The 14079-nt window shown below is 39.0% G+C and overlaps 1 protein-coding gene across 2 annotated transcripts in view; it reads right to left on the bottom strand.

Annotated features, from left to right (window-relative positions):
- Nucleotides 1-14079, bottom strand: part of NCAM2 (neural cell adhesion molecule 2) — a 413570-nt gene that overhangs the window by 154078 nt on the left and 245413 nt on the right. For both annotated transcript variants that reach the window (XM_070406989.1, XM_070406990.1), the window contains exon 5: nt 6482-6619. In XM_070406989.1, coding sequence (XP_070263090.1) covers nt 6482-6619 — 138 coding nt within the window. The remainder of the gene's footprint in view (nt 1-6481; nt 6620-14079) is intronic.

Here is a 14079-nt window from a genome sequence, read left to right as displayed (position 1 = left end):
CCCCTGATCCGCCCTGCTCTGTGTGTGACAGGGGGCGGTGCCCCAACTCCCCTATCGGCCCTACTCTGTGAGTGACAGAGGGGAGCTCCTCAACCCCCTGATCGGCCCTGCTCTGTGCGTGACAGGGGGTGGCGCCACAACCTCCCCATCGACCCTGCCTTGAGTGTGACAGGGGGCGGTGCCCCAACCCCCCAATCGGCCCTACCCTGAGCATGACTGAGGGTGGCATCGCAACCTCCCGATCCGCCCTGCCCTGTGCATGATGGGGCGGCGCCCCAACTCCCCAATCGGCCCTGCTCTGAGCCTGACCAGGGGCTGCACCTAGGGTTTGGGCCTGCCCTCTGCCACCCGGAAGCAGGCCTAAGTCAGCAGGTCGTTATCTCCTGAGGGGTCCCAGACTGCGAGAGGGCACAGGCCAGGCTGGGGGACCCCCCCCTCCCCTGAGTGCACAAATTTTTGTGCACCAGGCCTCTAGTATTCTAATAAAAGAGAAACACGCAAATTGACCACACCCCTGATACGCCCAAGCCACGCCCACCAGCCAATCAGAGCAACTATCTGCAAATTAATCCAACCAAGATGGTGGCTGGCAGCCGCAGAGCTGGAGCAAGCAGGAGGCTTGGTTGCCCCAGCGACAGAGGAAGCCAAGCTTCCTGCCTGCCCTAGCCTGCTGTGGCCTCTGCTCAAGCAACAAAGTTTCAATTATAGACCATAAATAAATCCCAGATGCCTGCTTCCAGCCAGCCTCCAATGGGAGCTTGGGGATCTGGGGGCTGTGGCCAGCCTGTCAACAGTCATCAGCCCTTTACCCAGGCTGGCCACACCCTCATGGGGTGAGGGTACCGGCTGGGGGGCTTGGTCAGCCTGCAAACAGCCATTGCCCCTCACCCAGACTGGGAAGGCACCCCAGTAGCACCCCCCACATTTAAGGGGGTGTGGCCAGCCTGCAAACAGCCATCAGCCACTTATCCAGGCTGGCAACACCCTCATGGGGTGAGGGTCCCCACTGGGGGGCTTGGCCAGTCTGAAAACAGCCATCAGCCACTCACCCAGGCAGGCCAGGCACCCCTGCAGGACCCCCCTCCCTGAAGGGGGTGTGGCCAGCCTGAAAATGACCCTCAGCCCCTCAACCGGGCTGGCCAGGCACTCCAACAGGGACCTCCACCCTGAAGGAGGTATGGCCAGTCTGAAAATGGCCCTCAGACCCTAACCCAGGCTGGCCAGGCACCCCAGCGGGAACCCCACCCTCATCCAGGACACCCTTCAGGACAAACCAGCCAGACCCCACCCATGTACCAGGTCTCTATCCTATATAATAAAAGTTAATATGCAAATTGACCTTAACAGCAGAACGACTAGGAATGACTGGTCACTATGACACACACTGACCACCAGGAGGCAGATGCTCAATGCAGGAGCTGCCCCCTGGTGGTCAGTGCACTCCCACAGGGGGAGCTCTGCTCAGCAACAAACCAGGCTGCTGGCTGCCAATACAGCGGTGGTGGTGGGAGCCTCTCCCACCTTCTCAGCAGTGCTAAGGATGTCTGACTGCATCGCTAAGGATGTCCGCTGGCAAGTGGACATCCCCCGAGGGCTCCCAGGCTGCCAGAGGGATGTCTGATTGCCAGCTTAGGCCCAATCCCCAAGGGAGCAGGCCTAAGCCATCAGGTAGATATCCCCTGAGGGGTCCCAGACTGGGAGAGGGCACAGGCAGGGCTGAGGGACCCCCCTGAGTGCACAAATTTTTGTGCACTGGGCCTCTAGTATACTAGTGTGTATATATATATATTCTAAAGTATGTTATAACATAAAATGCAGCCACTGAGAGGTTAATAAAATAAAAAGAGAAGTTTAGACATTTTGAACATATACCTTAAAATCCAAAAAAAAGAGCACGTATAACCATATGAAAATATAGAAAAAATATTTGATAACTTGTAAAAGTACATCAATATTTGCCAGATTAGGGATGCTAGGTAATTAGAAATAAAACATTAAAATCATGTGGCAAGATTTCTCTCAAATTTTCAACCAGATGTACCTGTGAATTTATCCATATCTTCACACATTTTTTACTCATATATTCCATCCTCAGCAATATATATATATATATATATATATATGGATATATAAGGAGATATATATATATATATATATGGATATATAAGGATATATATATATATATATATATATATATATATATTTCCTCAAGTTCAAAAGCAAGAGATACTTCTCACAGCTTGATTGCAGCCACGGTGTATATTGTGCTTGCTTACATGCCATTGGCCAGAGCAAGTCACATCATCAATTGGGTGAGAGGCATGCTCCTCCCACTGGTAGCAGCATACTTCATATGGCAATAAGCAGTGACGTAGGAGGATACATATTTGTGAAAAACTATACACAGGCATTGAGAAATACAGCAAGCCATAGAGTGTAATTAAAAAACTTAACATTCAGTTTGCTGGTGCTACAGAAGTTAGCAAGGATATCTTTCAGGTAATTATTGAAAAAAATGGAGTACATATTAGAATAAAGAAAATGTGAAGGAAAGTATGCAAAGAGCAAACAGTAGGAGAAAGAGCAGAGTGTCTTCCAGGGCCAGGATTTGGCAAAGAAATAGTAGATATGAAGAAACAGTGAACCGGATGAAGCATTTGGTCGGACTTCAGTCCACCTGAGGGAGAAGGGGAGTCACCAAAAAGTTCTAGCACGTAGTCCAAATCACTTAGGATAAAATTCAGTTGCAATTCTAGTGGCTCACTTTTTTATTGTTTTATTTTTTAATTATTATTTTAATTAATTGTATTGGGGTGACATGTGTTAATACGATTATATAGGTTTCAAGTGTACAATATTATGATGCATCACATGTATACTGCATTATGTGCCCACCACTCAAAGTCAAACCTTCTGTTACAAAATGAAGGTTCAGTAAATATCAGCAGCTATTATTAGTTAAACAGTCATGTATGTGCTCTGTAAACCTAAATGAAACTGTTTTAAATTGTAACAATGATGTGTAATTAGACGTAGAATATAATGTGCCATACTGTTGTTTATATTGCCAATCCTGAGATTTTCACATTAATCATGTAATACAGAATAATATTGTCCCATTTTTAGCAACAACAACAACAACAAAAAACACATCAGATGCAATAAGAGAGAAGACTTGCAATGTAAGTTGGGAAGAAGGACATAGAATGAGTCAAATTATGTAATAAGAAAAATAAGGTAATATGGTTAAAGGTCTTGCTTTTGCAATATTGTTATTTTTGCAGCCTCAAACTTTTCAGTGAAACACATTCAAGAGTTTGTATAAGAAAGAAAAATACAGGAATCTGATTAAGGAGACCTCCAGATTTAATAGGAGCCAGTTAGCAGGAGAGTCAATAAAACTGGAGCGGAATCATTTTCTGCTGAAGTAAAGGCAGCATGTGAGAGAAAGCACACATGTCTGGGGGCCCGAGTCAATGCCGTCCCTTGGCAGGGTCCAACTGCTTCATCCAGAAGAGTAATAAATCGATGGTTGATTTTATTAAAAGTGTTATTTTGAAAAAAAGAGGTTTCAAGAATTCTAAGGCATGAGAGCCTGTGGTTATAAAGGGAAAATGAGACTAATTAGAACCGGAGATAAAGCGATGTTCAAGCAGAAGTCAGATGAGGTTCTCCTCTAGTTGATTCTGTTGGAGGAAAGCAGGATGTGGAAGGAGAATGTTTTGCTTTGGGGAGGGTCAGGGTGTCGAAGACAAAAAGAACGTAACCTACATGTTTGATCTGAGTGACTTTAAAGAACACATTCCAGTGTTTATCTCATGTGAACCTTGGAATAATAAAAAATAAACCTATAGAACTAACTCCAGATTGAATGGAGACCAGGAAAGGCTTGATGATCCAAACTTTGTCAATTGGATGGAGTCATACCCGACTAACCCTTCCTTCAAAATAAATGTAATCATAAATACACAAACACAGGTAATCTATGGAAACAGATTAGAACATGTTACAAATGTATTAAAACAGAAATTATAATCACAGAATGGATACAAGTGGTTAACATGCTAGGTCTGCCAAATGTATTTCCTTCTTAATATCAGACTCAAGTTAATGTTTTAGTGTAAAAAAGATGTTCATAATTTAATTTTTACATAAATGTGTACCATATTAGTAGCAAATATTTATATTACTTAAACTTTGCACTTAAAAACTTTATATATATAAACTAAAATTATAATCCCCATTTTTATAAGAGAATATTGAGCACAAGGATTTGTCCATGACAAAATACACTTATATATGCCACCTTCAATTCTTTTGAAAACAAAGCACAGTAGATAAGAATTAATGAATAACAGCAATAATTAAGGCAATAATAAACAAACTGAATAGCTACTGTTAATAAAGCTACTGTAAGTCAGTTCTATTTATTATTCTATATAATAAAAGTGTAATATGAAAATCGACCAAATGGCCAAACAGCGGAACGGCTATCTGAACGACCATCCGGGACCATGCTATATCACCCACTGGTGCCAGGCCAGCCAAGGCGGGTGTGATATGATTGGTCGGGGACCTGGCCATCGCCCCATGATCGCCCAGCAGAGAGAGGCCCAGGCCACCGGTTGGCAGGGCAATCAATTGGGGGCTCCATGATTGCCCCAAAGAGGGAGGCCCAGGTCACTGACCAGTGGGCTGTGGCAGATGGGTAGGGTCTGCCTCTGTGAGGGAAGCCCGGGTCCCGGGTGCCAGAGAAAAGCCAGTGCCAGAAGCCGGGGGAAGGAAGGCCTACTCTTGCACGAATTTCGTGCATTGGGCCTCTAGTGTATAATAAAAAGAAAAAGAGATTAGAGGTACTTATAGATATAGATACATATACACAACTCTATATTTAAACCTATCTTCATGCACTGAACTATTCCTGTTATATTGAAGGTCAAAACCATTACAGTCTGAGGTACTCTTCAGATTATGAGACTGACGCGCTGCCTGCTGCGCTAAGAGGGCGCCCTGAGGTACTCTTAATAAATAGTCTTTCCAGGCTGCATGCCTAAAAACGGCCTGTAAAGCTAGATCTCCTCTGAAGGCTGGTGCTTTGGTTCCCCCCAGGAGCAGTGTAGTTTCTACCAGCCTTGCCTGAATTCCATTTCCAACACCACATGTACCATCCCATTCCATTACTATTCACAAAGTCCATTTAATTATAGAGAAGGATAAAAAAAATAGCAACGAGTCAATATTTTCTTTCTCTTTGAGCATAATATTGTGGTTAAGGGGGTGTGGCCAGGTTCCAGGAAAGGACAAACCAAGTAACTCTTTTAAATCTATGTGAAAATTCTAGGGTTCTCAGTCTCTTCAAGAAACCAGAGAGATAACTCAGGGAGGAATAGGGAGAAGATATGGAAGTAGGTACATTTATTTTCCCCTGTCTCTTCCCTAATCCTTAGGAAGTAGCTAACTCTTTAATTCATATCTTGTCTATTATAAAAATAATAGTTTATATTATTCTTATAGAATCCTGTGATTATAATTATTATTTACTTGGTATTATAAAGAAAAAGAAAAACATAAAAGTGCATTTATGTAGTGTTACTACGAGTATTGCCATATGGCTGAGCCATAGGTTGCTCATGGCTCAAAGCTTAGGGAGAAGAGACTGGACCATAAAAAACTTCCTTTGCCAAGAAAAGTGGCTTTGATTTTTGTCTTGAAGACAATGAGAACCTCATGCAAATTTTAAGGGTTGAAAGGTTTGATGGAGAAGAAGTTGGAACTGTGAGACCGAGAGTAGAGAAAACAATTTGTATCAATTCAAGGGGAAAAAATGGAAAAGGCAGAGCTGTTGAAAGGCATGGTTACAGAGACAAGAGTATATTTGAGATGTGAAAGAAATACAACGGCCATGCCTTGATAAGAGATTAGATTACATGTATTATAACATAAATATATCTGTTGTTCTCAGAGAATGTCACAGTAATGCAGGCAGGGAATGTAACAGGAGAAACCAATTTTGGATGAAGGGGATGCCATCATAATGCCAGAAATTTAGTTTTTAAGGTCCATTAATACTTGAAAGGGTAAGCTTATAGATTCAGTTATTCAATTTGAGAAAGCCTGCAAAGACTATCAAATGGATTACTATAAGGAACGGCAACAAGTATTTCATGTAATACCAAAATAAAATAAAGTACAATACTTAAGGATGTCTCATTTGGAATTCTTTCAACAACAACAGTGTCAGCAAAGGCACTATCTTCTCAGAGATATTTTAGGAGAGGGGTGATGATGTTAAATAAGTCGTGGATCCTGTCCTTGAGGATATAATACATATACCAGATGCTATCATTGAGGTGAGAATATTTCCTCCACGCATAGAAGTTTATTAGAGAATTCTTGAGCATTGAGTTTACATGGTAGGCTTTTTAATAAACATTTTGTTAAAGCAAAGCAATAAAATATGTACAGATTATTCTCTGCTTACCATTTACAATAACGATGATATCACGAAAGTCAATTTCACCCCTAGCCTCCACTCTTCCTTCACATCTATATATACCTTCATCGCTTTTATTGATGTTGAGAATCTGCAGATTATTGTTGGCTAACATGGCGAACCGATCTGGAAAGTAAGCAAAGGGAGGAAATTATATCAGTAATTGAAGGAAGAGTCCAGTGTGCTCCAAATTGCCAACAGTTAAAAATATGGCACTTGTCTGACACTATCGAACATTTCATCAACAAACAAATCCAAATTTGAAAGTAAAATGTAATTTTGTGACTTCAATTTTTCCACTCCACACTGACTTGTTACACCTTTCCTCTAAAATACATTCAAGATTTTATTTCTACATAAAATGGTTAGGCTATTATTTTCCCCTTGGTACTTTGAATGCAGAAATGATCCACAAAAGAACAATGTGGGCAGATTAGATATTGCAAACATGAAAAGGTTTTGACTGCAAATACTGTATGAAGCAACTTGGGTATGGAAAACGGTTAGAAAATTGATTGAATATCCTTCCTCACACAATAATTAAAGGAATAATTTTGCAGACCCTGAGGAGGCTGCTAAATGATATAATAATATTCAAGTCACATAGAGGACATGTATAATGGTCATATCTTGAATTTACTTGAAGGCTTTTCTTTTTTTCTAAATGCAAGATAATCCATTTTAGGAATGAATAGATTAGACTTCATTAATATTATTTTAAGGTTCTTTTATATGTGTATTGTGTGCACATGCATTCATGTAAAAGTAAGCTATTATAGAGCATGCATTAGTGATTGCTTAAAATAATCTGGCTATCATTAGCAGCATCTCAGCCTGACAGTACTTTCCATATCTGGCTTCAGTTTTTAATCATCACAGTTTTGTTGCAGTGTTAAGACCTTGTCCCTTCTTATCAATTTAAGAGTGTTATGACATCTAGTCCTACTTTGAAACCTGTAGGAGCAATAACCTAAATTCCATTAGTTAATGCATATATAGATATCATTAACATCATTCATTTGCTGGTACTATAATTGAGATACCTTGGTGAATAATAGAGATACATTGCGACATCATGGGGCCTTTTGGAAAAGTAGATATGCTATTATTTTAAGGTGTACGCCTCTAGGATATTGCCTGTTAAACTCTTAAAGGTTACTTTTTTGGAACTATTCCAATGGTGACTGATCTTCCCCTACCTGATGGCTTGATTAGGAAATTAAGGCAAACATGGAAGCCACATGAGAAAAGGGTAAAGTAATGCATCCAATCAGGAATCAGCCCCGGATGGGATTCCTGAATAGATGCATCAGTTATTGAATGGACCCCTGATGCCACCTGGACTTTGCATGAGTGAGAAATAAACAGCTATAGTATTAGGTGATTTAGGATTCAACTCAGCTTTGGGGTTCATTTGCCATAGCAAATCCTTAGTGCAAGAGGAGAAGTTTGGGATATATAATTACAAATAGGGCAGTGATCAGACTATAGGAGATCATTGAAACAGGTAAGCAAGACGTAATTAATATAAAATGGAAATGTGTTGGTTCAGAGGCTCCCTCAGAGAAAAACAATATTGATTATAAAGCTACAGACACAAGGCTTTCAGGCCAGGAGAAGAAATAATGTTTATTTCTTATGTTGACTCCAAGAAGAGAGAAAAAAAGCATTTATGCAGATGTTTTCCCCTGGCGAATATTCTCATCAAAAGAAATATTAGAGAGAAAGAAAGTCAATCTGCAAGAAATTTTAAAGAATAACACAGTAACTCAGAACTCCTAAAAATTCATAATGTTTGAAAGTCAAGGAACAGATCCTTGATTCAAGCATGTGGCTGGATATTAAAATGAAAAGCAATTATAAGTAAAAAAAAGTTCAAATTTAGAGAGAATGCACTAATCATTCCTAGATCAGTGTGTTATTATTACTATATATTCTAACTTATTAAAATATAATCTTTTAACTATAATGTTACTGAATGATTTGATTTTATTAAGAAAAATATTAAGGGACAGCATCATTTTCATGAGAAAAGCAATGCTTGTTTTAAAAAGAGAAAGAAGAGTTAAAATCTATGTAATACATATTTCAATAGAAATAAATCAATGTTCCTTCCAACTGAAAAATTTTATTTCAAATGGCCACAAAAGTCATAGATCATTTCTACTGTCTGAGACAAAACTTAGAATATTAGGAAACTAGTTATTATCTTCTAAATCTGAATGAATACATACTACGTATATGTTTAATTACATACAATTTTTCCATCCAGAAAGCAAACTACATAGAAATTGGATGTCAAATTGTTACTATGTGTATAAAGTCCCTATTCAATGGTGTCACCAAACTATTAAAACCAAAGTAGATCATTACTATGTGTTTGCAGAAACATTTGAGGAAAGCATTGTTTCAGTCAATCACACATTAACTATGGATATTAGAAGTAATAACTGTTAGAAATTAACTGATTTTTCTCAATAATACAGAAACTGAAATTTACATTATTGCTACAAGTATTAAATGAAATGAGATAATACCCAATAAGGTTTCTGTTTTGTGATTCTTTAAGCAGATTATTTACTAAGTCTCTTTACTTTTCATCCCACAGCCATTGATGGCTTGTCTCATCTACTCATCTGACCTCAATTACCATCTATATTTTGAGACTCACCTTTTCTTCAGACTAGACCAGTGGTCGGCAAACTCATTAGTCAACAGAGCCAAATATCAACAGTACAATGATTGAAATTTCTTTTGAGAGCCAAATTTTTTAAACTTAAAATATATAGGTAGGTACATTGTTATTAACTTAATTAGGGTACTCCTAAGCTGGCCTTTGCTAAAAACGTCCTCAATCTGATTGAGGTACGTTCACTGAGGTCGACCCCTTCCAACTCTCCCATCCACACTCATCTTGTATACTTGTTTCATCTATCTCCTTTCCGAAAACCGATTTCTGCGCATGGGCCACAAAGTTTTCATCGCACTGTACGTGCTCGCCTGCACGTGGTATTTTGTGGAAGAGCCACACTCAAGGGTCCAAAGAGCCACATGTGGCTTTCGAGCTGTGGTTTGCCGACCACTGGACAAGACCATATGTCAATTCCAGAACTATTTAACATTCTATCAGATGTACCAACTGAGTAGATTTGTAAGTACTTCAATCTCACCATTTTTAAAATTTAGCTCACTACTGCCACCTGAAATTTATCATATGGTACTCCCCAGCTCTGTCTTCAAATGTCTTTACATTGAACTAATTGCCCACGGTAAATATTATAAGTCATGGAACTATTTGCCCAAGTGAAATGTCTTATATCCACCTTGACTTCTCCATTTCCCTCAGTCTGCATATCAATCAAATCCCATGTCCTATTACACCTCCCTTTATCATTCTTAGTCTCAATCTCCTTCTCCCATCAGCAGTTATTTCATTAGGATTTGAATTGTTCTCAGAACCTAGTTTTTCCTTGACTCCAAGCCAATTCATTTTCCTCACTGAATCACTAATAATCTTCTCAAATATATGTCAGCTCATGTCACTGCCTTGATTTAAATCCTTCAGTGATGTCCCCTTTGGAAAAATTCCAAATTCCTTAGCCAATATGTCAAGGCTGTGTTGATTTGGCATAACCTTTCCAGATTCCTTTCTTATTAGCCCTTCACTAACAAATAATACCTTAACTTTATTAGTATATGTATTCTAGTTGTACTTATTTATAAATTCTAGAATATGTCATGCACATATTCTAGTTTCTGAAAAGTTCCATTCATGCTGTCTTTCACCACCGGACCACGGCCTGTGCTGTTCTCTCCACCACTTTTTACCTGTTCACACTTAAAGGTCACATCTCTCTCCGCGGGCATCTGGGAAACCCTTCTCCGCTTTAACTAGTTCAGGTGTTTTGTTTTGTTTATATCATCCTCTGTCATTGCACTTAACTTATCATTGAGCAGCATACCTTGTTTTCACTGAATTATCTATTTTTTTTCTACCAATTATTAGTATTTTGAAGCCAGTGAACTTATTTACCTTGTTAACCATCAATAACCATGATGTAGCATACTAATTTTTGAAGACTAGGTGTTCAATAACTGTTGAATGAATCTTATACTGGAAGTAAAATACATAAACGTTTTATTGAACAGTATGATTTTATCTGTAGTTTATGATGCGGAAAGGGCACTTTGTTAGGCAGTAATCAAAACATTTAGAAAGTTTCAGAGGTAACATTCAAACTGACTGAGGTTGAATGGGCATCAGCAATAGCCCAGTTTTTCTGTAAAACAAAGATAAAGGAGTCGTTGCTTATTTCCCTCAATAACATATTGCAGAATCTGCATTAATTATGCTATAATAAAATACTCTTAGTTAAATCCAGATCATTGAAAACCTTCAACCAGATAATCTAATTCTTTTACTCTATTAGAGTGACAATGATTGTCAGGATATTAAACTTTTATAACAAAAATGTCACCTTTATTCCCTACATGCTTGGATTCTTTAGCATATGAATCTCCTTTCAACAAACAACATGGACAACTCCACTTTAAATATTCCGTTGGAATTTTAACTCTGAGCATTTGCCACACACCTCCTACCAATAGCACAGCTAAGGAGATGGACATTTCGAAGTCTTCATGGTTTCATCTGGAGACTCTATACTTTACTCCTGTACCACACGAAGGCTCCAGGAAGTTCCCTGGGCACACTACATTATTCTAAATCCCCATACCTGTTCCTTTCATGGTTGTGAGCCTAATTTTATTCCAGTCGCTTTAATAAAGAGACCACGTGAGGTATAACCAGATGGAGAATAGTATTTCTTTTTTAAATATATTTTATTGATTTTTTACAGAGAGGAAAGAAGAGGGATAGAGAGTTAGAAACATTGATCAGCCTCTGCACACCCCCAACTGAGTATGTGCCCACAACCAAGGTACATGCCCTTGACCGGAATCGAACCTGGGACCCTTCAGTCCGCAGGCCAACGCTCCATCCACTGAGCCAAACCGGTTAGGGTGAGAATATTATTTCTTGAAAACTCATTATAAACATACACATTGCTGGATAATAAATGTTCCTCTGATATTAAGAGCTAGAAAAGTATGTCCTTCCTCACAATTCATCTACACCCTTTATGTCCTCCAGTGAAAGCAACATTACGTCCTTTTACTTAAAAAAAAATTTTTCCTACCATGCAATTCAGGGTTACATTTCATTTTTAAATCTAGTTTAATAACTTCATCCACATTGGATATTCTGATTTTTTATATAATATGAACGCATATAATTTTGGTAAAATTGATTCCCAAGATTTAAAACATCAATGAGAAGGAATGAGAAAAAAAAAAGTCATTTATTGAAAAATGAATACAGTGACAAATATTTTGTTCGTTCATTTAACAAATATTTGTTATATGACTAGTGTCTTATTTAAAGTGGATATAATAGCCCAGGGTTTACAGATGAAGAACCTGAATGAGGTACAGACCAGTTAGAAAAGTTGTTCTAAGCTTTAGGGCAAAAAAATAAATAAATAAAGAGTTTTGCCACAAAGGCATCCAAGCTTCTCATCATTCCATCCTGGGATCCAGGAAAAACGTGTAAGCTTTAACCTAGAGGTATCACTCCTCCATCACACTACACTTGACTATCAGTCATTGCTTCAAGGCTCTTGTTCTATGCGTCTTTTAAAAAGTGCAATCTATTTCAAATACTTTTTACAATGAAGGTTTACAATAAACCAGATGCACACCTGAAGCCCCCAATTAGGCAATCTGAAAATGTTTAGACATTTCATTTAATTGTCATAAAAGAACTACCTTTTTTTTTATTATTGAGAGGCAAAAAGCTAAAAATATATTGCTTAATTTATGAATGTAGCTTGTTAATAAAAATCTGAAGCAGTTATTCTAAAATAAAATAAGAGGAAATAAAGTATTATTTTTACTAACATTATAATAGAAGAGTTTTAGTCAGCTTTTTTAAAATATCAAAGTCCAATTTTTTTTTCAAAATTAAAAAAATGATTAATAAATAATTATGATACAATCTCTGTTTATTTTCAAAAACAGATATTCTGCTTTCTTTCCTTTATGTTGTAAAAGATCAAATCTCAGAATCACAAAACAAAATCATCCAAGAGGGAAAGTATTTTAAAAGATTCTATTACTTTGTATCTCTCTGAAATGCAGGTGCATTGAAAACTATTCTAAATTGAAAATGCTCCCAACGCACAATGGTAAAGCAGCATAATGTAAGCAAATTATGCTTTCAATATCAAATGTCGTATTAATCTAGATTTTAGCTCAGTCTGAATCAAAATCTTAAAGACAATTTGAATGCATGTACTTTTCTTCCTATTACCCATATGCATCTTACCATAATATTTAAAACACGTAGGTGGCTTTGAAAGAACAGTGCCAGAATAATAAACAGGATTCATATAGATGTCACTTTCAATTTAAGTATAATGAGCCCATGGAATCATGTTTGAATGATAATATGTAGAATTTGAATGCATCAGGATTAATTCCTTAATTTACTTAGTATCCTTGTACTGTTGGCATGTAATTTTTTTTCTTGAATAGATCAGGGGCCAGCAACCTCTTCTGTAAATCTCCTGATGATAACTATAGTAAGCTTTGTAGGTCAAACCACCTGTGTCACAGCTGCTCAAAACAGCCATCTCTATATATAAAAGTCTATGCAACCGTCCGACTGGTAGCTATGATGTGTACTGACTACCAGGGGGACAGATGCTCAATTCAGGAACTGCCAAGCTGCAGTTACTTGGCAGCGGTGGTTCTCGAGTGATGCACATGGAACCAGAGATGAGGGAGCCTGATTCCAGGGTGCATCACCCGAAAATCACCCTCTCCAATCCGGGACCCCTTAGGAGATGTTAGAGAGCTGGTTTTGGCCCAATCCCCACAGGCCAAGCCAAGCCAAGGGACCCCACTAGTTCACAAATCCGTGCACCAGGCCTCTAGTCCTATATAATAAAAGCTTAATATGCAAATTGACCAAACGGCAGAACGACTGGTCACAATGATGTGGCATGACCACCAAGGGGCAGACACTTAATGCAGGAGCTTCCCTCTGGTGGTCAGTGTGGTTTCACAGGGGGAGCGCTGCTCAGCCAGAAGCCAGGCTCACGGCTCGTGAGAGTCTCTCCCACTTCCACAGCAGCCTCTCCTGCCTCTGTGGCAGTTGGACATCTCCTGAGGGCTCCCAGACTGTGAGGGCACAGGCTGGGCTGAGGGACCCCCCCCCAAGTGCACAGATATTGTGCACCAGGCCTCTAGTGTATGATATGTAACTAGTAAGCTTATTTGTACTCTCATAACACCTTACAAAAACAGAAAAGAGCTGAATTTTTCCTGAGGTCCATAGTTTGCCCACCCTTGATATACAACTTTAAGGTTCTCAAAATAGTCAATTGACACTTAGGGTCACAAATTCCAACTTCTATGCCCTAGCCGATTTTACTCAGTGGATAGAGAGTTGGCCTGCAGACTTAAGGGTCCCAGGTTCCATGCCGGTCAAGGGCACATGTCTGGGTTGTGGGCTCAATCCCAGT

Source organism: Myotis yumanensis, unplaced genomic scaffold, assembly GCF_028538775.1.
Source record: "Myotis yumanensis isolate MYYU_CA2020_CCGP unplaced genomic scaffold, mMyoYum1.0.hap1 SCAF_2, whole genome shotgun sequence".
Lineage (NCBI taxonomy): Eukaryota > Metazoa > Chordata > Mammalia > Chiroptera > Vespertilionidae > Myotis > Myotis yumanensis.
The sequence above is the reverse complement of the archived record's forward strand: the minus strand, read 5'-3'. Positions and strand labels throughout refer to the sequence as shown.